General features: G+C 33.1%; 1 protein-coding gene across 1 annotated transcript in view; it reads right to left on the bottom strand.

Moving 5' to 3' along the window:
- Nucleotides 1–2,212: 2,212 nt before the first annotated feature.
- Nucleotides 2,213–23,750, bottom strand: part of TRIP12 (thyroid hormone receptor interactor 12) — a 90,823-nt gene continuing 69,285 nt past the window's right edge. Inside the window, exons 27-42 of the mRNA XM_015816291.1 lie at nt 20,955–21,112; nt 18,375–18,448; nt 18,069–18,268; nt 15,571–15,698; nt 15,247–15,398; nt 14,360–14,502; nt 10,724–10,880; nt 9,992–10,090; nt 9,274–9,388; nt 8,406–8,560; nt 7,495–7,659; nt 6,272–6,436; nt 5,485–5,598; nt 4,953–5,047; nt 4,715–4,818; nt 2,213–3,680 (exon numbers count right to left, since the gene is read on the bottom strand). Coding sequence (XP_015671777.1) covers nt 3,484–3,680; nt 4,715–4,818; nt 4,953–5,047; nt 5,485–5,598; nt 6,272–6,436; nt 7,495–7,659; nt 8,406–8,560; nt 9,274–9,388; nt 9,992–10,090; nt 10,724–10,880; nt 14,360–14,502; nt 15,247–15,398; nt 15,571–15,698; nt 18,069–18,268; nt 18,375–18,448; nt 20,955–21,112 — 2,221 coding nt within the window. The 3' untranslated portion in view covers nt 2,213–3,483. The remainder of the gene's footprint in view (nt 3,681–4,714; nt 4,819–4,952; nt 5,048–5,484; nt 5,599–6,271; nt 6,437–7,494; nt 7,660–8,405; nt 8,561–9,273; nt 9,389–9,991; nt 10,091–10,723; nt 10,881–14,359; nt 14,503–15,246; nt 15,399–15,570; nt 15,699–18,068; nt 18,269–18,374; nt 18,449–20,954; nt 21,113–23,750) is intronic.

The following is a 23,750-nucleotide window of genomic DNA, read 5'->3' as shown; positions in this document are numbered from 1 at the left end:
TAGTGCTCTTATGAACTATTATAAAAATTAAAATAGCAACAAGTAATATCTAGAAATGTGTATTTAGGCTAAATTAAGGACCCAGTATTGGAAAGCAGCAGTAGACCAAAGACAGGAAAGTACAAATGAAAATTTGTTGCACCTTCATAGATATTAAACTACAGGGTTATATAGTGTTTCCAATAGTGATGTGTGTCTGTAAAGCTGGTGTGCTAGGTTTCCAGTGAATGAAGTTAATAACAGAGTAAAAACAACTAGAAAAAATTACAAAATCCCGGAAATGGCAGATCAAAGTTGAATGCTTATAGAGAAAAAATCTTATTGTTACAATTGTGATTGGAGCCTCCACAGCAATAACTAAAGAATACCCTTGATATATGAAATATCAGAATTTATTGGACCAAAACACTTTACAAAAACCCACCCTATTTGGAACTACCTATATCCTTGGACACCCCCTCAATTCTTAGGTCCTTTGTTAGGACTTTAATTCAGTTTCCACCAGTTTAGACTACCTACATATGATAATAATATGGCACAATACTAACTAGAAATTTTCAGTTTGGAAGTAAGTTGGGCCATGATAGCTATGGGCAATATAATGCACGGCAATAATAAAAGAGTTTCAGACTACTATTAGGAGTCCTGAAAACGTAACTTAAGAAAGAGTAGCTTTGTCCACGCTATTGTTGGCACGCTTTACCCATGCTAAGTTGTTGGACTACAATTCCCACAATCTTTTATAATGTTTGCTAAAGGATTGTTTCCTGTTCTGGTTTGAAGAGTGTTATTCAGCAAAACAAATAAGATTATTGTAAAGTCTTCAGGAAGCAGTATTTTATGTTGTCACTTCTTACTGTGAATAGAACAACAATTATATATTCAACCTAATTCTTAAAATTTAGCAATGCATATAAACTGCATGCATTAAGCAAGGAAAACTAACAAAATGTATATCTGCTTAATTTGCTCAGTAATTCATTTTGCTTGAACAGAATTCGAAGTCCATCTTACAAAGTACACAGCTGGAGGCATCCGACAGTCTACTAAACTACTGAAGACAATCAATCTACATTTTGTTAGTTGCTTTAAAGCACTATATGTCATATGTTAAACTAGATTACAATGCCACTGTGTCTGCTAGCAGCAGCAAAAATATATCCAAAATTAGTGGTATGACAATAGTGATGAACTATGTCAGTATCACCAATCTTTTCAAAGTTACAGATCTTATTGGTCAATTTTTAATTAACAAAAGATATATATTATTCAGGAAACCACGATGCAGTTTTCTATATGTCACTTCATTTTGGCATACCAAAGTTTGCTATGGTAAAATAGTCAGGCTTCCTCATGTGTCATTCTATATGATTCCTGTGCTTGCTGAATGAGCACTATTCTGTTTAAACCCTTCAGATTAGGCATAAAACTTGCCTGTAACATAGATCCAATGGGGCAATAGCCCAGTTTTTCTCAAACAATACTCTTCCAGTCCCGTCCCACCCCAAAGCTACATGGGCTTTCAGAAATCAGAGGACTATTTGAATTTAAGAACTGCCATTCAACGAAACCCAGATTCTGTAGGGAGACAACATGGGTAAAAAAAAATATCAATACAGATGATATTTTAATACAAAATATTTTTACATAAGTCAATTTTCTTAAAATATAGAACCTTAAAAAAGAACAAATTGCTATCAATATACTATAAACACGAGTCTTTGTGCCATGTTTGATAGCATTATCTGAACAATTTTAAATACCAGTCCATATTTTAACACTGCCTTTCGGTTTTTAAGAAATACTAGCCATGGTCTGTTATGTCCACTGTGAAGTACTTCCATTCAGTTCTAATCTGACAGACTGCTCAATGTCTTTGCATAATGATTTTCACGTTCAGCTTCTCATCACAGTTCAGTGGTGCACAATATGGCCAGTCCCATTATCTTAAAAGAATATCAGTTACATGTACTTGAGTACATTATGTAGTTACAAGTTCTTCATCTGAAAAGCAATTTTGCTGAGGTTTAATAGATGCTCTACCCTGATCATCCAACCAAATTTAACAGCACTCCAATGTTTATTTTGATTTCTCAAAGTCGAATAAAGTCATGTCAGTTTTTCATTAAGAGATGAACTACATAGCATGTACATCTCAGGAATGTTTTGGAATATTCTATTTTTGAACTCATGAAAATAAAAGAAAACTAGATCTTGCAAACTCTTGTTTAATGGTAAATCATCCATGACAAGATGGCAACTTAGCCAACGAAATTTAAGATGATTTACTTGCATTGGAATAATTTACAGGTTTGAACTTATGCATACAGTACAGAACTATGAACAAAAAGGTGAAGCAAACTTTATTTATATTCAGGTAAAAACATTAACCTGATGAAGTAAATTATTGCAGATTTGAGAAATCAGCACATAAAACAGTAGGACAGCATTTCTTACAGGTGCATTATCTGTGTCAAAAATGGATGAATTGTCTTGATCCATACCAGTATTATGGGCAAATGGGGAAGGGGGGAGATGCTAGCTGACCGCAGGGGCAAGTAATAAAGAAAAAACTGTGAACTTAAAATAAAGGAAACAGGACTGAATAGGGAAGAAAAAATATTAATTTGACTTTATAAAAAACTTTACATCAATTCAAAATGTTCTGGCCACATCATAAATATTGGCCAGACCAATCAATTGTTGAGTTTTTCAACTACACAAAAAGCATTAATTCCTCCTAGCCCCTGGTAAGAGTTGGTTTGCCTAAATCAGTGTGTAAACAGCTCTAGAGTTTCTTCTGTAAGTAGCCAATATACTCTACTACATTAAAACTAAGCTATAGGAAACATCCTACCTACTTACAAAGGTGGAATTATTGACAATATATTTAATAAAATTAAATTATGTTTTAATTTGAGAAAACATGGAACAGTAAATGTCCATGTCCAAAAATGTAACAATTGTGAGTGATGCACAAATAGAGCCATATGGATTGCATATCAGACAATACATGAGGGAGGGTAAGGGTAAGGGAAGCAAATCATGGTATACAGAACTAGTCTACTTAGCTGGAGGGTCCAATACTTCTTTCAATTTCTGTACTTATGTACAAAGTTGTCTTTGGGAGGAAAAAACTGCAGACTTGGCTAGATGGATACACACAGCCCAGTATTAAACTGCACAGCAACATTTATTGTTCCAGCCTGAAAAAACATCCCTTTTTAAATTTCACACAGCAAAGCAAGTTAAACTTCACTCATTGATAAATGATAATTTAAAACAAGAACTTGCTAAAGAAACCTTGTCACAACAACTTTAGGGCCTGATCACTTTAAAGTCCAAGGGGCCTTTAATGAATATCAACCTAGTGTCTTTGCTTTTTAATCTGCAAGCCGTTTCCTCGACTCAGATGATACATTTAGAAAAGAATCATGATTCTCTTTTTGCTGTAACAGGCAGACATTGCATTATTCTTTGTGATCAGGAAAGGTGGAATGACTGCTGCCCTTCTTTTGCAGCTATCAAAAGTTTTTCACGCATTATCTCAATACTTGAATAGTCTGGCAACTTGAGATAGTTTACACAGGTCATTACTGAGGGTAAGAAGTCATCTGGATTTTCTGTGGATTCAAATGTCTTCCGTACAATCGTAAGAGGAGGATTCAAACTTCGAAAGCCTAAGAAGAAAGGGAGGTAAAAAGCCAATCTTCACTACAAATTTATATATAAAGCTATCAGGCTAGAATACAGCATGCTTTACATTGTTATTGTATCATTGAAGTGGATCCATATGAAATCAAACCATCTTTCAGCTCACATTTGCCAAAGCAAAGTCTCTTGTCTTTTCTTCCATTATAGGATTCACCATTACAAAAGATACATGTGTGCAAATTTCCACAACCTTGTCATTTTTGTTATATGGTTGGTATGATGCTCTTTTTCTAACAAAGAATTGTAATATTTAAAATGCAAGTCTTTATATTTTCCCTGGAAGCTGCCTCAGATAGTAAATCATTTAAAAAAAATAGGAAGAAAAGATAGAGTATTTGAAGCTATGATGTTTCTTCAAAAATCTCTTGCCAACTTGTTCCTTCCTCAGCAGGCTAGAACTCAAGAGTTTTAAATGAGTGATTGCTACAAAAAGCCTAGATATTTAGAGCTTTCTATATGCATTTCCCCCTCCCTCCACTGGAACAAGATAAGCTTGTTAAGTATTCTTATTCAAGGCAACTAAATGGTGCTGTGATGAAATTATACATTTTTTGATCATGTGTATTTGTTAGATCCAGTTTTCTCCTCTCAGGAACTCAAGAAGCACCTTTCCCCACAATAAGCCAGTAAGTAACCTGACTGAGAGACAGTGACTGGTCCAAAGATATAAAGAGTATGCCCATACAATTAAACAAACAAGAGGCCAGATCTACTTTCATTATAACCTCTTATGTACTAGGATAATGTTGCAGTCAATATATACTTATCTAGAAGTTTATTATACTTGACAGACTTTATTTACTGGTATGATCCAAGCGGGATCAGGCCATAAATGATTTCATTTTAAAGCATAACTCTGGAGATTATTACAAATTAAGAATTATATAAGTACACCCTTTGGAGCTAAAGCTGTGTTATGATTAAATGGAACAAAAATGGCTTTCAACACAAATAAATCATTATCATTTGTTTTTATTAAGATACCAGCCCAAACACCTACCTCCTACTGGCAGTCTAGGGCTACCAGTCACAAACTGAAGAAATAATCTCTGCTGTTCACTATCAAAACTACTAAGAATTTCAAACAGGAATTTCACAGCACGACTAAAATAATAAAAAGAGAAATACTTCAGTTAATAGCCTTATAGAATACAGTTATTATCCTTAGATAGATACAATATAAAAAGCTATTTGATACATAAATGAATTATTGCCAGTTATCAAGAAATTCATGTTACCTGTCATGTGTATATCCATGATCTGGCCTACAACATTCCATTAGTGTCTTTGCATCCCAAGTATCTGTTTTGCTACCACACAGCAACTGATCCAGCTACAACAGTGTTTTAGACCAGGATGCAATATGAGAAATGCAAAGAGAGAAAAGTAGAAAAGCCAAGTCAACTTATTACTGCAGAACTATTACATGATTAACAGAATGTCTTGTGCAGAGCTGCAAGCACCACCAAATCTTGCAGAAATTGAGCTTGGTATTTTTCAAATTTTTTTTTACTTTTTCACCTAGTTTTTATTCCTTACAAAGAAAACCATATATCATGGAAGACTATCAGCTAGAAACACTAGAAAAATAAATGGCCACTTCAAAACTATGCCAAGAAATCAGGATAATTTAGTTTTATGAAGCTAAATATTTTCCATGAGAGATTTCCATTACCAAATAAGTTATATAAATCTACATATTTATACCAAGAAAATACAACTTAGGAGTACAAAGTTATTTCTCTAGATTCGGACATAAAATGTACTAACCTCCTCAGGATAGAAGTACTGAAGATGACTAAGGGGAAAAACAGATTCAAATCCATCTCTGAATGAGTCAAATTGTCTAGAAACACCTTCATTTAGTGCCCAGAATATAACTAGCTATAAGAAAACATTGACAAGATAGTAACATTACTATGCTAGTCAAGAATATATTATTAATAATGTGTAACAATATTTTCAAGAAAACTAATTACAGCTACCATCCAAATCTAGCTATGTAAAATAAAACAGTTCTAAAGTTGATAGTTTCTTTTTAGTTATTAATTAAATAATAAAGCAGGAAAACTCAGCAATATTTATGATAGAAATTTTCCAACTATGAAATTTATTCTGTATTCAGTTATTGGTATCAGCTCGATATCTGCTCATGCAGCATAGTTAACTGGCAAAACTACACATTTCTATCTAAATAATATTGTTGTCCTGTGCTGACAATGCATGATTTTAAATATATATGTAAAGATTTCCACTGATTTTTTTTATTTTTAAGTGTAACTTTTAACTTTAAAAAATGATTAAGATATATTCCTTCTCTGAAATAGTTTAAAACACAATGAAAGCATAGAATATCAGTGTAACAAACACATTTATAAATAAGCGTATCCAGGAACAAGTGATTCACTAAACGTTTATCAAGTATTTTAATTAAAAATAATTACAGTTGAAGTTTCATCACCAGCATCATGGAACACATCAGCTAACATTCATTATTAGTATTAGTAATAAGATCTTAATGCCAGTCAAATTCTTTAAGAACTCTAATGCTACTTACTCTGAGATATTCTTCTAAATTGTGAATAGTGACAGGTATGTCTTTCCCTCCTTTTTTCAGTTCTATATTTGGAAACCCTGGCAATGTGAAATCCAATCCTAGATCTTCTACTGAACAGCCATTCATTGTAAGGGTCTCCAGTGCATATTGTAGACTTTCTTTGGTCTAAAGGTATAAGCATAAACAGAAATGACAATCTGGTAAAAATGTTTTAGCTTTCTATATTTTAAGTATATAGTTAAACATCTTCTCTGAAGAATTAATTTAAATGGGGGAAGAAGTGAAATACTCCTTTTAAGGAGAATTGCTCAGTCATTCACGGCCCTGTGACTTCCCATCTGGATTACTACAATGCACTCTACATGGAGCTGCCCTTGTAGAGCATTTGGAAGCTGCAACTAGTTGCAGAATGCAGCTGCATGGGTAGTAAATGATTTTAGATACTCAACACATGGTACAACACAGCTTTGTGAGCTGCACTGGTTTACAATGTGTTTCCAGGTACAATTCAAGGTGCTGGTTTCACCTTAAAAGTCCTTCATGGCTTGGGATTGGGTTGCCTGAGGACCATCTTTTCCAAGTTGTTTTGCAAGTCCAATCTGATCCAGCAGGATAGGCATACTCTGGGTCCTGTCAGCCAAGGAATGTCAGCTGGCAGAAACTCGGAAGCATGCCATCTCTGCTGTAGCCCTGGCTCTCTGGAACATTCTTCATCCAGACATTAGGATGACCCCAGTCCCGTTGGCCTTTTTAAGTCTTGAAGACCTGCTTACGTGCACATTTAATGGTTATATTAATATCTATGGCCTATAATTTTTCTCAGCATTTGTATATATTTATTTGTTGCACTGTGTTTGTAATTAGTTTTAATTGATTTTATACTTACTCATCACCCAAAGTCACTTGTTTCAGATGGCTAGTTATAAAAATTGAATGAATGAATGAGGATGGAACCTTTCACCTCTCTAATCTCAGATGTGAAAAATAAAGCTGTGCAAATCATTCAAGAAGCTAAGGATAAGTATTAATTTATTTATTCCATACAATTTGGAAGTTAGCAATTGACTAGAAACTACATCCATCTGTTGCCATTTCTTTTTACAAAATACTGCCTTCAAGTATGTAATAGTTAAGTTTGTGTAAAATTATAACTTAGTTACAACTTGAGTTAATGCATCATGAGCAACCAAATAAAGCCTTTTCTATCTAATAAGCATGGATACCTGTGATTTATCTTGTTCAAGTCTTCTCTTCTGTCTCACAATTTCTTCAAGATGATACACAGATTTGGCTACTACAGGGTCAATATTGAACAAGTCATGAGATGTTAGAGATGTTTCCTGTCGCAGCATCCATTTGTAAAAGGGAAGGCCAAGTGGAAGGTCAACCTAAAAGCAAAAGGTAAAAAAATTCAATAGCTAAACCAAACCAAACATATATACATATACATATACATGTGTTTGTGTGTATATTTATGTGTATGTGTATATATATGTGTACACACACACACACACACACACACACACACACACACACATATCTCCTAAATAATCTGCATTTTATCCTATAACAATTATTTTACTATGCAATTAAACAATATGGTATATTTATTAAACAATATCGTATATGATCATCTCAAGGATTTTTATGAAATACAGCACTTGACCATATTCAGATCAAATAGGCACAATATATTTTTCATCTTAAGCTACAGACCACATAGCTATATTAAGAAAGCTATCCATACCAATAGTTTAAATGGACAATAATTAGAATCAGGAGGAAGGAGGAATTATTGACAAATATTATGAATGAAATTAAACACAAAGGAAATACCACAAACATGGAAAGAAGCACATGCATCTTTGATTTATTTACAAAGAAGAGAAATCACAATTATACAGACCAATATTTTTATTGAATGTAGACTATAAAATTTTGACAATATTAGCTGAATATATCAAAAGGTAAACCATATCCAGCAAATTCTGAATATTTTTTCCCCAAAATTAAAAGATGTACTGCTTAGTTTGCAATTTCACATATGAAATTGACATATGTGACATCTGACATAATAAAAGTTACTTCAAAGATAGTAAAAGTTACATCAAGCTCAACCCAGTTATGCTCTTACCAGTCTAAAATCCATGATTGCTTTTGCCATTAATTTTCCCAGAAAACGGAACTTCATTTTAACTTTAGCAATATGGGCAGGCTTAGCAGTTCTACCAAATGGAAGTGCAAAGAGACCTTGAATATTATGAATATATTTGGTCCCTTCTTGGCTTCCTGTTTAAAACAAAAAGTAGTCTTATATACACATCAAACGACAAGATTGAAATAGTAACATCTTAAAGCTAACCACGCCAGTTTAAAAGTTTTTACTGTAGTGTATTTTTAAAAACATGGAGAGTTTCAAGAAAAATTAACATTACCAAGCAATATAATATTTTTATGCTGCTCCAAATTGAGCAAAAAGTCAAGCAATTATGATTTAAACTTTTACAAACTGTAAACTATATTTACAGTTCTGCACCAGGTTTAGGGAATTTCTCCAAAGCTTTTGTCTTATTTACAGTATCAAATCTTCCAAAGTTTTCAGTATCAGTCTTGAATTTCCATTTTCTAAAAAAGTATCACACAGAGCAATCCTGATCCAGCATCCACCAGCTAATAAGAGTTGGGAATAAGCAAGCAAATCCTTGAGTTGCTTCTATTGAGGAAATGTAGAAGACTGTTTTTCAGTCCAAGATGCTCATTCTGCAAGTCTACCATTAATTATAGTATATTCCTACTAATTTTAGAAGTGAAGTAGGATAGATACATGGCAGAAGTGAATCCAGATACATTTACTGGATTCTACATTCCTCAGTCTCTGAAGAGATCCTCAGAAAACTAAATTCCATGCTGTGTTCCCTTCTACCCTCACTGGCAGATAAATTTCCACTGGCAGATACCATTGAATCAATGATGGAATATAATTTGATTTGATCCTTATTTACCTTTAGGATTGGCAAGAGTAACTTCTTCACCTCTCCACAGGCCCAAGTCTGCTCTTTGTAATTCCTGAGATACAAGTGCATAAAACTCCAGTGTGGGGCCTAAACCTGTGCCAACCTTTTGAAGAAAAAAAAAATCACTATTTAACATTTTATGATCTTTGAAGGGAAAAACCAATAATAGCCCTGCAACAGGAAATACTGGTTGTTAAAATTCAGCAGACCATATAGGACTCATTCTTGAAAAGAAGAGCAAACATAAAAAACCAGCCATTGAAAACATTGCAGTGGAAGACTTAATTATAAGTCAATCACAATGGAAAAATAATCAAAATATTTTTACTTCAAATACCTTTACTTTAATCATTTTGTGATAATTCTGGACAAATAATCTTAAAGCTCCTATGTCAGAGATAACAATTCTGGGGAATGAATTCCTTCCAGAATTTTCCAGAAGATGTGAAATATCACAAGACTGCAGTCAAGAACAGTGGTATTAGATTTCATGGCAAGTTTAAACTTTAAAGTATTTTTAAAAGTAATTTTCAAATATTGTAGCTGCAATATTGCCAATCCACGTGATTATAGGGGTTGGCAGTAGACAAAAAAAGGGAAAACAGAGATTTAGAGCACAGAACCTGTTTTATCGTTTTACTCACTCACAGAGGAAGATAAACATTACCACTATTTGTAGAAACAAGTAGCCATAATCTTTGCTTACTTCGTTTTCATATTGGATTTCCAACATAGCTCTTGAACTGCCAAGATCTTGCATCACCGATTCTGCTTGTTTTAACAATTCCTCTCTATTCACCGTGCGCTGGTGTCAAAGAAAATGACAATTTATTTCTTCTGCATTTCTTCATTTATTGTCTAGCTTTTTCATTTATTGTACAACTTTAATATCATCATAATCATATATGAGAATATAAGTTCACTAAGGTAAAAATGACATTTTTAGATTTTTTTTAGATCCTGCCTTTATTATTTTTATAAATAACTCAAGGTAGCAAACATACCTAATTCTCCTTTCTCCTATTTTCCCCATAACAATAACTCTATGAGATTGGTTGGGCTGAGAGAGAGTAATTGACCCAAAGTCACCCACAGCCAGATTTCATGCCTAACACAGAACTAGAATTCTGTCTCCTGATTTTTAGTATGGCACCTTAGCCACAAAACTGTCTCTCTAGTCATGTAAATTACATTTAATATAATTCATTTAAATTACATATAATGGTAATCTGACATAGATTCACATATCATCTTAAGCTTTAGATTGTTTTAGCTATTGTTTGTTGAAATAACCTAATATTGCAGATGAGCAATCCTGATATTTATTTCCTTCCTAGTTTTCTCACCTTATAGGGAAGATGGGCAGCATAAAAATTAATTAAATTAATTATTCAAAATCCAATGGCTTAAGAAAGACAATTTTCCTATAATAATTTACCTTCTTCCGATCCAGCCGGGGTGCTACTCTGCTATCCTGAGAATCAGACTGATTGATTTCTGGATTAGTGTCCAGCAGTCTCTGCATGGCTCGATCACGATCAAACGCAGTTACATAAAACAGCATTTGCCGAGTGTCAAATGGAAAGAAAAAAGGACTAGAAAAAAGAGAAATAATGTTTACATTACAAGTTTATTACTTGGGAATTAAATGCCATTACAAAACTGTAATCATGAGCCTGAAAACATTTTCTTTTTTAAAAAAATATTTTATTAATTTTTTAACATAATCACCTTAATAATCGGTAAACAGTGTGTTGTCTGGGTTTACATTTAAGATTCACTAACAGTTTGATTTCTATAATCTATAGTCCATACAGTATAATAACTTTACTTGATTTCCTCTTTTTCCCATGTTCTCTTTTACCAACCTTAAGTTAATACAATTCTTGTTGTTTTAATGAATGATGATTGAGTATAAAAGTTTTCTAGTATTTCTACAGATAATAATCACATCAATAAAATATTCCTTTTTTATCTAGTCATTCTGGTTGTGTCATCATAGATCCTGTTTACAGTTCTTATTTACATTTGTTTTTCCCACAATGTTCAAAACATTCTTACTGGATAAGATTTTCTCAAAGTTAATTACATTTAAATATTTAAGTCTATTTTTTCTCATGTAAGCCAACCCAATACTTTTACCTTTCTTAAGGAATAAATAAGACTAAAAAAAGAAAAAAGAATAAAAAAATAAATAAAAAGATAGTATGCTACTTAAAATCCCTATTTCCTATAAGCTAATACATATTTATTTCCCAAAAAATTTCATTCTTTTTACCATAATTAAAAATATATTTAATCTTTAAATATTCCATTTAATAAATCTAGTCCTCTAGTCTTTTAACTCTTATTCAAAAATTTTTAATCCATTGTAATTTTCTTAAAGTCAATCACCTTTAGATATATAAAACATTTCCTTTATATAAGCCATTCCAATTCTTTTATATTACTCATATCAAGAAATAAAATAAAAAAGAAGAAAAAGTACTATGTTACTTGAGGGGTTCTTCCCTCTTAAAACCAAATTCACATCCAAAATTTTTCTATTTCTTTAACCATATTCAAACAGGTATTTCTTTTTTAAATATTCTCTCTGATAGGCCCCATCATCTATTTTCTTAATTTTCACTTTAGCCTTTTTCTTTTGCCCAGTATCTTTCTTAATCAATATGTTCTGCTGAGTCAAAGAATCTTTCCATATTCTTGTGTTACTGTAGATATAAAAGGTAAGTCAAGTACAATATCTTTGTGAGAGGCATTTGCCCGTTCATTTTTGTTGAAATTCTTTCTTTTTCTCTCTGCTTCTCTTATCATTTTTTGTCTCTCCAGTTCTAGTGTTTTTCCTGGCATCTCTGCAGTCCATTTTGTCCAATCTTTTTTCTTATCCTCAAATTTGTTTTGTAGTGTTAAAGTATAAGTTGTCTTTTCCAAATCCAGTATTTCTTGTAAATTTTTCCACTTAGGTTAAATCATAGTTCTTTGTTTTGTTAGGTTCCATCTTTAAGTCTCTATCCTCAAATTTGTATTCAGTTGTCTGTTTTATCTGTTCCTTCTCTGTTGTTTCTTGGGATTTTTTTTGTAAAGTTACATTGGAGATGAATTGGTTTATATTTTCAAAGTTATTTTAGATTTCTTTGTGGTTTGAAATCATTGTTATTTGAATTAGTTGCAACATATCATATGTCCCTTCTTGAAAAGTATTTATTTTTTCTTGATAGGTTCTTTCTATAAATATCTGATTTTCCATGATGACCAAGAATCCAAATTTTCTTTTCGCTGCAAATAGCTTTGGGGTCAGAGTTAAATAGATACTTGTAATCCAGAAAGTTCAAAAAAGGTTATTTTTTTTTGTTCCCTGAAGCTTGTACATCTCACTTTGTCTGCAGCCCAGATTGTTTTCTTTTTTGTCACAGCTGTTCTCTATTATTAGAGCTTTGAAGATCACAAGTAGAGATTAGTTTTTTTCAGATTTTGCCAAGTCCTGCATGAAAGCCATAGCTGTCGTAGTCTTCATCCACCACTAGATGTCAGTACTGGTTTATTTTTCAAATTTTCAAAATGAACAAATTGCCTTTAAAATGAGAATCTTAACCATTCAGTAACTTCAAACTTATCCAAATTTAGGTTTTATAGTCATTTCATTTCCATACATTTTGGTCCTCCATAAAAGGTTTAATTCACCGCTTCCGTTAGTAAAAGGGTGGGGCAAAAATCCCCCTCCTTCACTTTTGGAGGTTTTTTGCTTCTTGGGATTTTTTTTTCCTTCAGGAAAGTTGATGACGATAGAGAAAATCGATGTTCTTACCGAGATTTAAACATACTGTTTACAATCATCTTAAAATAGTGCTTTTGACTTTGGTTGCTTGCAGCTTGGGCTAGACTCTGAAGTTAGGCTAGCCTTTTTCCTGTTGGTTTCTGGAAGGCTTCTCCTGGACCGATCGGGTCGACCGCCGTCTCTCCGAGATCCCCAGGACTTCGTTCCTTCTTTGCCACCTCTACGGGGCGGCTTCTGGCCCATTTAGGGTCCCTTAACAGGAAGAAACTCAGCCGAATGACACGGAGTCCTGAACCACTCGACTGCTGCGCTGCTGTGTAGGACCGGAAGTCTGAAAACACTTTCATTATCCAGTTCTCACTGCCCAATTTAAATTTTAAAATAACTTACCAAATAAGTTAATGAAAAAATATTAACTATAGTAAAATATTTAAAGTACACTACTAGACAATACTGAAGATGCAACTCAACACAAGCATTTAAACCTGGCAACCAAATGCCTACTGAAACAGATTTCAAGTAAACACTCTTAGGAAAAAAAGATTCATGTGATTTTCTTGGAAGCTACAAAACATATATCTGAAGTTCATGATGCTCTCAAACAAGCTGACATTACGTTAGTTAGCCCTTCAAATAAATCCATTCAGAACTTTTATATGTTAAAACCAGTATAAAGTGAATTAATAAAGTGATTTAAGTATTGGCAAGATAAAGCTGGATTTTCAACCAATGACACTTTTAATTTCCAAAATTCAGCCTCATGTAATGTAATTCTATCTAGAAAATCTGGGACATGAATAAAAGAAGCCAGATCTCCTAACTGCTTAAAGTTACTATGTTACATAAGTAATACTAGAGCACTCATTTGAAGAGCCGGTTTTAATAGAACAACTTTTGGGAACAGGGATACAACCTAGTGTTATGACTTGGAAAACTGTCACCAGGAAACAATACCTGTCTTTTCATTATTTTCTTTCATCTCCCAACCACTAAGTATCTATGCAAACTGTAAATACTGTATAAACATTAAAAAGACAAGCCCACTCAAAACTTTATGCAAATAATTGCTTATTACTCTTATTGGTATTATGCATTTCAGTAACCTGAAATATAGTATATATAAGTGCTTCTTATTAAATCAAGTGGTCATATGTTTCATAAAGTCATCCATCTACCTACTCCATATTAAAATTTGGTATTTTGTATTTACTTTATTTTTTATTCCTTTATAATAAAGAAATCCTTATGCAATAGGAAATAACATATTAAAGTATCTATAGTGATTAACAAACTTCATACCATGATTTTCCAAGCTCTGTCAGCCATGTTGGTATGTTTCCTGTCATTATTACCAAAGGATCTTGAAGCTGTCTGTTAGCTTTTGCTGTTAGCTTACTGTTGATAAATTCAGATGTTGAAATAATTTCTTTACAGCTTGCATTCTGCAGTAACAAAAAGAAAGTTGTTTCTATTTGGCACTTAAATGTATTAGGACTATTATGAAAACAGAGATAGTGACATGCCTTCTGAATCTGCTTTGCCTCTTTATAAATCATGGTATGCCATCAAAAGTTAGGTGCAAAAACTCTCCCACTTCCTTTCTGTATAAAATTTCCTATTCCCATTAACCATGCCATATATAACATAAAGAGCTACCACAATACATGGAGAACAAAAATTATGAGCCCTTCCCAAACCTACTCAGCTAGCAGTAGCTTAAATTTCCTGCAAAGCATTTTGAAGTACACTTCCAAAGAGTCACTTGATAAATGATCATGTAAATGATTCTCTGTATTTAACAATTTCACAGGATATGTGCATTTATTAATACACTGAATAGATTGTATTTGCTGTGATCCAAGGCAGTTCTTATATTCTCAGAAGTGTCAAGTAATCAACATTTGATATAGTTTTTAAAGTGTAACATCTGCATGAATGGATAACCAAGCAGTACATTAATCAGGTCCACTATAAATTTCTATTGATATACATGGACAAGTTAGCTTTCGGGTGAAACAATGCTATTGCCATTAGAGCAATAATCAATAATTTCATACATTGTTAATTAACATTCTTTTGCTGTTCTTAAATGGACAATTAAAGAATTAAAATTTATTTAAATTATACTTAAGAAAAATTGAAGAAGCTCAACAAAGATCTAATGCAAATGTACCATGAGTACTTACATCATATAGGTAATACCAATAGCGACTGATGGCATGTAAAACTCTTAAAAGTATAACAACATCTAATGAAGGATCTTCAAAAGTTATACTTTCAGGAGGGGAAGATATGAGATAAACTTCCAAAGGATTTGAGACAGAAGGACATATACCATCTACAAGAAAATACATTCTATTAGAGAAGGAGTTATATAAGGTATTTTCATTACAGTCATTTTATATAATACAAGTGTAGAAATACAATGTCAATTAAATTGCAGTTGAAACAATATAATTCAAAACTTATACAACCGTTAGTCTACATTAGCAAATGAACAAATTATTTACCATGCCACAATTCATCATGTTTTTTTGCATTTCTGGGAGATGTTTTCGTAGGAGCAGTTTGTGCTCTTCCTCTCTTACCACCAACACAATCTTTATTACTGTCTTCATCTTCTCGTACTGGCTTGTACCTAAAAGAAATACACTCTAATAAATAATTGGCCCAACAACTGAGAAGCATGAGGAATAGCTTTTTTCCTTGGATCAATTTAAACAGAAAAAAAAATAAAGTTATACCTATAAAATCAAATTATTAATTTACAATTTATCTCCCAATCTCTCCCTATTTATGTCAATTGATGGGGCCCCTCACAGAACATTCTTTTTGTTTTTCTTGATCTGAAATCTGCATTCAACTCTATACTTAGGATAGGCACTGGTGGAAATTGATCCTCTCCTTCACAAATGAGAAATGTATACTGTTAATTAAGAAAACATAAAAATATCCTATGCAAGTTAGATTTGATAATTATCTTTATCTCTGCCAATATCCTAATGCTGAAAGGGGTGAAGTAGAATAGCATTTTGCCTCTTCTCTTACTTGATATTTATTTCAATTCTATAGCTTTAACTAAAAGCAACTCATAACCTTTCACTATAAGGAATATACAGATCACTGTTTCCTTATGTTGATGCTGCTACTATTATTTTTACTACACAGATTAGACACAGCAGAAGACTGAGCTCTAGCAAGCTACTGTGATAAGAAAAAGCTAACTATCAGTTACTCTAAAACTTTTTTAAAAAGGAATTATGCTGTCGTAAATATCATTGGCAAATAAATGGAAACTCAATGGTATAATTAATATCCATTAAATACTTTGGACTGATATTTCATCCTTCCTGGAAAGAACAAAGTACGTCAGTTATCAAAAAGACTGAGAGAGATGCAAAGATTATATGTGTTTCTTTAACTCACGAAGAGGCTATTGTACGTTAATGGCCATTAATATCTTTAAATACCAATCTTTCAAATTCCATATGGTTCCCATGTGTGTACCTATGTTAAATCCAATGAAAATCATTCAGTCCAAATTTTTGAGTCTTACAGTTTTAAATGGACTTCCTTGTGGCAAGGGCCTCTTGTTAAATGGATTTAACATAGGTACATACCTGGGAACCATAGTCTACTACACAAAGATATCCAAGCTGTTTTTATGAAAACGATACAGAAGTGATTCTGCACTATCTTCTATGATTATTTTTAACTGTCCTAGTCTAGTCTACAGCCCTAGAACTGCTGGTGATCTCCCATCCAGTCAAGTCCTGCTTTACTTCAGAATCCAGACAAAACTGGTCAGGTGGCTGTTATCTGTTGCCACATATACAAGTCAAATAAGGAAGTGCTATTTTCCATGAAATATTATGGCCTAACAAAATTAACTCCAAAGTGCCAAAAGATATTTTCATCAAAAAGTCTACTGGAGGGTAAAAATCCTATCCTATCCTATCCTTCAGTTTAAAGAGCTTAGGAGTTCAACCACCAAAGAAGCCCACAGTGTCCATTTCCAATTCCCTTCCACATATGAAGATACATACTAACTTCTAGATACAATGCTTTAGCCAAAGTATCAGCCACTGAAAGAGACAGGAACAATTAAAAGCTGGACTGGTCCTTAGGAGATCCAGATTCAAATCCATCTGAATTGGATTGAAACTTACTGGGGGATTTGAGACAGTAAATTCAACTTATCTGAAAATGTTAAGTGTACAAGAAAAATTGGAACTGGGAGTGCTATACATGCCACCCTGAACTCCTGGTGAAAGGTGGGATAGAAATAAAACTTATAAATAAACATACTTCTACAGTAATTATAAATCAATAAAAATAGCATGTTACAGGAAATGAGTGTCATACTTCACCTCACTGAAGAGTCACTAGAACTCATGTAAAACATTCAATCTTATTATTCAAACAAAATGCAGTAAAATGTCTCCCAATTTCTTTTCACCAGGAGACAAACATGTAATTTTAGTGTCTATTCTTCATTCAGGATTTATAATGCCAAACAATGATGCCAGAATATTTTTTCCCAGTTTGGAATTGATGAAATAAACTGAAGCTAATGCCTATACTCAGAGGAATGCTTTTTTCATTTCCAGATTTTTACACTAGATTAAACCATTCAGAAAATGTTAAAGTCTTCCCCAACCTATTTCTCTCCATTTTGTTATGTTGACTAAAAATTAAGAGTAATTAAAATTAGTTCAAATATCTTTATATACATCAGGGCATTAAAACAGCAGTCTGGGAGAAACCCTTATAAAGTGTGTGTGTCCCAGACTGCTGTTTTAACGCCCTGATGATGTCAGACGGGTTCTGACGAAAGCTTGGCTCAGTAAATTTTTAAACTTTTATACTTTACTTCTCTTGGTGCTCGGTTTTATTCGTTTACTATGATTCCCAAGAGTCGGATTTTTAGCGTAATTAACTCTCATATATATATATATATTCATTAGATTTACATAAGAATTGTCATTGATCCTTTGTTTTGACTCACCAAATGGTATGAGTTTTAGTCCATATGCCAGCTCTTCCCAATGGATTGCTTTCATCATCTGTAGACTCCCTCTCTTCTTCAGCTTGCAAACTAAATTGTCTAACTGCTTGATAAACTGTCATGTTGTATGGCAAGAGATGATCTCCAATATAGAATTGAAGCCGGTGTCTCACGTTTCCCGAATTTAGAAACTGAGCAGCCTATTAAAAAAGCAGAAGTGGCCAGGGGGCAGGAGAGGGAGAAAAAAAACTTTAAAAACAACTTTTGAAAATGCAAAGCAGAATTATGCACTGAACAGTGCCTTACCAGAGATTCATCTATTTCCTCATCTGATCCATCATCATCACTATCTTCATCATCTTCTCTCACTCTGCCATAACCTAAAACAAATAAATAGAATGTGCCACTGGATCTTCAAAAAAGGAAGGCTTTTAAAATACTTACAGAAGCTGTAAAGTATATTTTATGCTCTTATATTTATAAAAAAAAAATTCTCCAATGGAGGAAGCAAAGAAAGGGAAAACTGCCTTGGCTTTTTAAAACTATTATTAAATGCTAAATCACGGTTTAATATTATATCTCAAGTAACCCATTACAGAAAGAATAACTTAGCATGGGAGTTCTAAGAAGCTTACCAAGAAGCTTCTACAAAGTAAGTGATCTAAGAGAGGACAATTAAAACTGTCTGCTCTAGGTATGGGAAGAGTTACCAGCATGCTTCTTCTGGGATAAGTGATACATGGGTGTTATGATTTTTAAATTATTTTGTATGAGTAATCTAAAGTTAGATTTACAGTCTAGGTCTGGTGGAAACTTAATAATTCAAGTCCTAACCAAGTACCTGAGATGGTACTAAGGTACCATCTAACAATATAGGCAGTTCCAAGCAGAGTGATTTCTTACGGTGTTCAATTAAATTCAATATTTTGAGATATTGAGGAAGTTCTTTATGTATTCTTTTGAGGGCTCCAATCAGGATTGGTATAACAATGGACATATTTTTCATAGGTGTACAACTTTGATCTGTAATTCCCAGTATTTCGGTATTTCATTGTTTTTTTCCCCAATTGTTTTTCCTCAATCAATTATTATGGTTGGTCGCACATTCAGCCAGATGTTTAAACTGGGTTTGGCATTTTTGTGCACCTATCAAGCACTTCCTATGGACCTGGAATGATGAAGACTATATGGTTTTTGGTTAACTTGATCATTTTTGCTTATACTACAGCAGTAATAATATATATGTACATATATACATATGTATATGTGCATGCATGCATAAATACCTTCCTAAGTCATCCAATCACCTTTACTTTACTTATTAAGATATGGGCTTGCACAAACTAATGGATATATCTGTATTTTGAATCTATATATTACTAAATCTCACATGTCTGTAACCTTCAACTGGGATAAAACAGTGCATCATAGGGCAAAACATTTTCCATCAAGGTACTTCAAATGGGCTAAATTACAGAATGTGTCCATGAACTCCCATGGAATTGAAATTTGACAAATCTTATATAACATTTTATAACAAAAAACTATTATAAAACATTTATTATATAATAAGAAATGTCATAAAACATTTCCTGTGGTCAACTCCTGATGTTTGATTGTACTATATAGTTTAACATGGGCTATTTTTAAGGTAGATACAACTCTGAATCTATTCCTGAATATTTAAGAATTTTTCAAATATATTAGAAGCTATGCCAATGACCCAAAGAGTAACAGGATGTCTAGTTTCTATCAGAAGTGCAAGACAGATAGCAACTGTCACAGAGGGAGCAATTATCATTCAGAGTCATCAGCTGTGTATCCCAGCAGCATGGAAGAATTTGGGCAGGGAAAATTGACATATCACACTGGAAATGTTCCTTGCAATCCTTGACAATCCAACAAAAACCTGTTACTGATCTATGAAGGAAAAATGTATATACATATACCGTGTTTTCCCCAAAATAAGACCCAACCGGAAAATAAGCCCGAGCATGATTTTTCAGGACGCTCGTAATATAAGCCCCACCCCAAAAATAAGCCCCAGTTAAAATTGTCAGCCAGATGCATTATAGAAATTGACATTTTGTGATACTACTCTGAGTTTTCATCAGGGGTGGGCAGTTATTCATGCCTTAATTTATATATGTTGATGGCTTTTAGGTCAGAAAGTAACATACCCAAATATAACTGGAAAATAAGCCCTAATGCGTCTTTTGGAGCAAAAATTAATATAAAACCCGGTCTTATTTTCAGGGAAACACTGTACGTTACTTTCTGACCTAAAAACCATCAACAAATATAAATTAAGGGATGAATAACTGCCCACCCCTGATGGAAACTCCGAGTAGTATCACAAAATGTCAATTTCTAAGCAATATATATTTTACTCACTAATCCATGAACATAGAAAAATTGAGTTTATAGCAATGGACTTGTCAGCAGGAAATTGTGGGCAAAGCATTTAGCCACAGTAACCTACCCTTAAACATAATACCTTGTAGAGATTTTACTTGGATAATTTTTTTTAACTTGAGTTATAACAACATTCAATAAGACATATCTTTCAATTAGTTATTTGTCCATATTAGCTGGTTAATATATTCCTGATTCTGGACTATATATGAACTGACCATTTGGAATGGGCAGACCAAACTGTTCTTAAAAGTATTATTCAAATAGCTAGATATATAACCCTTGAGCACTAATGTAACAGGGACTAGAATGTGGTTGCAAAAAAACCCAACCCGTGGCTAGGCTGTTTCAAACTCTTAACTCAGTGGACTATAATACAGTACGTAAAAGCTGAACTCTTAAAACACAATTAGAAATAACATACAATTGTGACTATACAGAGGTAGTAACTCATTAACAAGAATAAAATACCTCTAACTACAAGGTATCTTTCAATGGCTTGTACTAACGCCAGAGGATCTATCTTCACAGGTCCTCCTTTCCACTGTTTCACATTAGCACAATCTGGATGTCTTTGCAGCTGGCATTTTAACTGATGCGTGTTGAAAAATTTTAAAGCTTGTGATCCTCTGTTAAGAGAAAAACTCAAGATAATTTATGAAAAACGTTGCTACAGTTATTCTATTTTCAGTTTCATACAATCAAATCATTACAAATAAATAATTCATCTTTTGCATTGGTTATATAGATTACATTGGTAAGATTACAGGTATTTTAATTTGTCTTTCTAATTCAGAACCTTCATAACACATGATATCTTTCATTTGATTTCTATCTATTATAGTTAGGTGCTGCTCAAGACAGTTTAAACTGATTAAAGTAGCACCTTCATACAATCTTATCCAGGGCAAGACCCATTTAAAAGTGTTACCTCCTTTTGAATAAATATATAGAATAATGCACTAGTAGAAGAAAATAATTAGATATTACTTCATTAGATGGCCCATCTTGTTAGTTTTAAACTATCAATGTTTAAGCATACAAATGTGTTAGGTAATTGTTTAACCTATTGTTTAACAATAACATATGTTATTGTTGTTAGTTCTAATTACAGAAAAAATTCTGTAGATTTTTATCAACTAGTCTAAAATTAACATAGACTTCCACTTTCCCATAATTCCTACAGATGCCATAGTATGATGGAAGATACAAGAACATTTCAGTGAATTTAGGAGCTAGCACGTCCCAACAGTTACTTTGGTGTATTTTTAATTAAGTGAATTCCTCAAAGAATAGCTAGTTTTTTTTAAGGAATTTAGTATATCAGTTAAAAAAAATATGATGGACATCAGCATCAAAAATAATTTATCAATTGACAGAAACTTTTATGTTAGATATCAGAATTTTATTTTGGAAAGCTAGAGTTTTCTTATCTTAAAACAAAAACAAAGGAAAGCATTTGGATTATAATTTCAATGACAATCTAATTTAAGAAATTTGGTCTGAGATTTATATAGTACCTCCTGCATCTTTTTCTCATAATCCATGTGGATTTTCATACATCAGTTATTCTAGCAGTTTTTATACTATACGTTTCCTCTTATAAAAATAAAGGCAGAATAGTCAGAAAGACAGGTTGCTTTTTTATAACTATAGATCTTTTGGCTGGCATCTGCACATTCACATATGCAGGTTTTACACCTGCATTAAAGCTTATCAAAAACTGTCTATAGCTAAGGGTTTTTGTAGTCAAGAACCTTCTATAACTGAGATTTGTGATGGAAAACATGTCAGTATTGTCCAGGAAAGTTTCCTGTTTCTTTCTCAGTTCCTAAGGATTAGCAAAAAAAAAATATTTGAACTAAAATCACCCAGGAAGATAGACCTAAAAGAGGAAGGCAAGTGGTTTGTGCAAATGAACAGATGATAAAGAACCACAGTTGCAAGTAAACAATCTGTTTTTCTTTATAGTGGCCTCAGTGCAACACACATTTGGGGGAAGTTTACCGGACAGTGGTGGCCTGGTGCTCCTATTAGATCAAAACAAATAAGAGAAATACCCTACCAAATAAAGAATTTCCCCTGATTCACTGAGTTGGGAACATACCAAAAACACAAAGGCATTAACCGGATGCTTCTTTGTAGATATCTGACAAAAATATACCCTTAAATAACAATGTTGATATTGAAAGGGGCCATGTGGAGTAAATACACAATTCTTAATTCATTCAGAATCTACTGTACAAAAATGGACAGAAACCTGCAGTAAGGCTTCTCGCAGTCCCTCAAGTGAATATTAAGGGCAACAGAACAATTGTATCTGAGAGCTATATTGTGGGATGAAGATGGATTGATAACTACTGAAACCTGTTCTGAAAATCACATCTGGATAAAATATTCTCAGGGGCAAACCCACAGCGGAGAATAAAACCAGTGCTGTTTGTACTAAGGTACTAACAGAGCCATTGTACTAAGGTACTAACATTGATTATATTGATCCACAAGCTACAAACTGCAGTTCAACAGGCTAAAGCTACCAAGTAGAGACCAATAATTCTATTGTACCCTGCCTTTGAAAACAAAATCAATGAGTGAATTTTTTGGCTATAGAGGTGATTAAAGAAGAAAGGAATATCCTCAACAATTAACCAACTGCTAAGTGGCAGAAAGGAATGAAGAAGAAAGGAAGAGACTGTTTCCATGCATGCCAATATTGGCATAGTTCCCCAGGAAAAATTTCTTCAGTAACAGACGATTCACAAAGCCCACATAAGTGATGCACAGAGACCACACATGAAGAACTAGAGACACCTTTAGGGATAATACCTTTGCAATTATTCCACAAAGGAATGATTCAAACCATGAATAACAGCAAAGAGGTTTGTTCTCAGAGTATCAAGAGGAGGAGACCTACTATATGTAATAATATTATAGATCAATCTATTTGAACTAAATTCAAACCAAGAGTTATTTTCTCTAAATACAAAGTACAATCTCTAGTAGTTAATGAACATCAACACCTAAGAAAATTAAACAATTAGAACATGCCTTGATTAAAATACTGGAGGTACAATACAACTTGAAATTGCAATAATGATACTCATTAGTCTCATAGAAAAGTTTTTCACTACTGGAAAACACTTTACTACAGATTAATAAAAATGGCATGATTCTTGGTTTAAAAAAATCACTTTCCAAAGTGCATCTACTTCAAAGGATTTGAAACCAGAAAAATCTTGAATGTCTACCTACTATATATATAAAATA

The sequence above is a fragment of the Protobothrops mucrosquamatus genome, unplaced genomic scaffold (genome assembly GCF_001527695.2).
Source record: "Protobothrops mucrosquamatus isolate PMUCROS unplaced genomic scaffold, P.Mucros_1.0 scaffold420, whole genome shotgun sequence".
Taxonomy (NCBI): domain Eukaryota; kingdom Metazoa; phylum Chordata; class Lepidosauria; order Squamata; family Viperidae; genus Protobothrops; species Protobothrops mucrosquamatus.
Note: the sequence above shows the minus strand (reverse complement) of the source record. Positions and strands in the feature narration are given on the sequence as shown.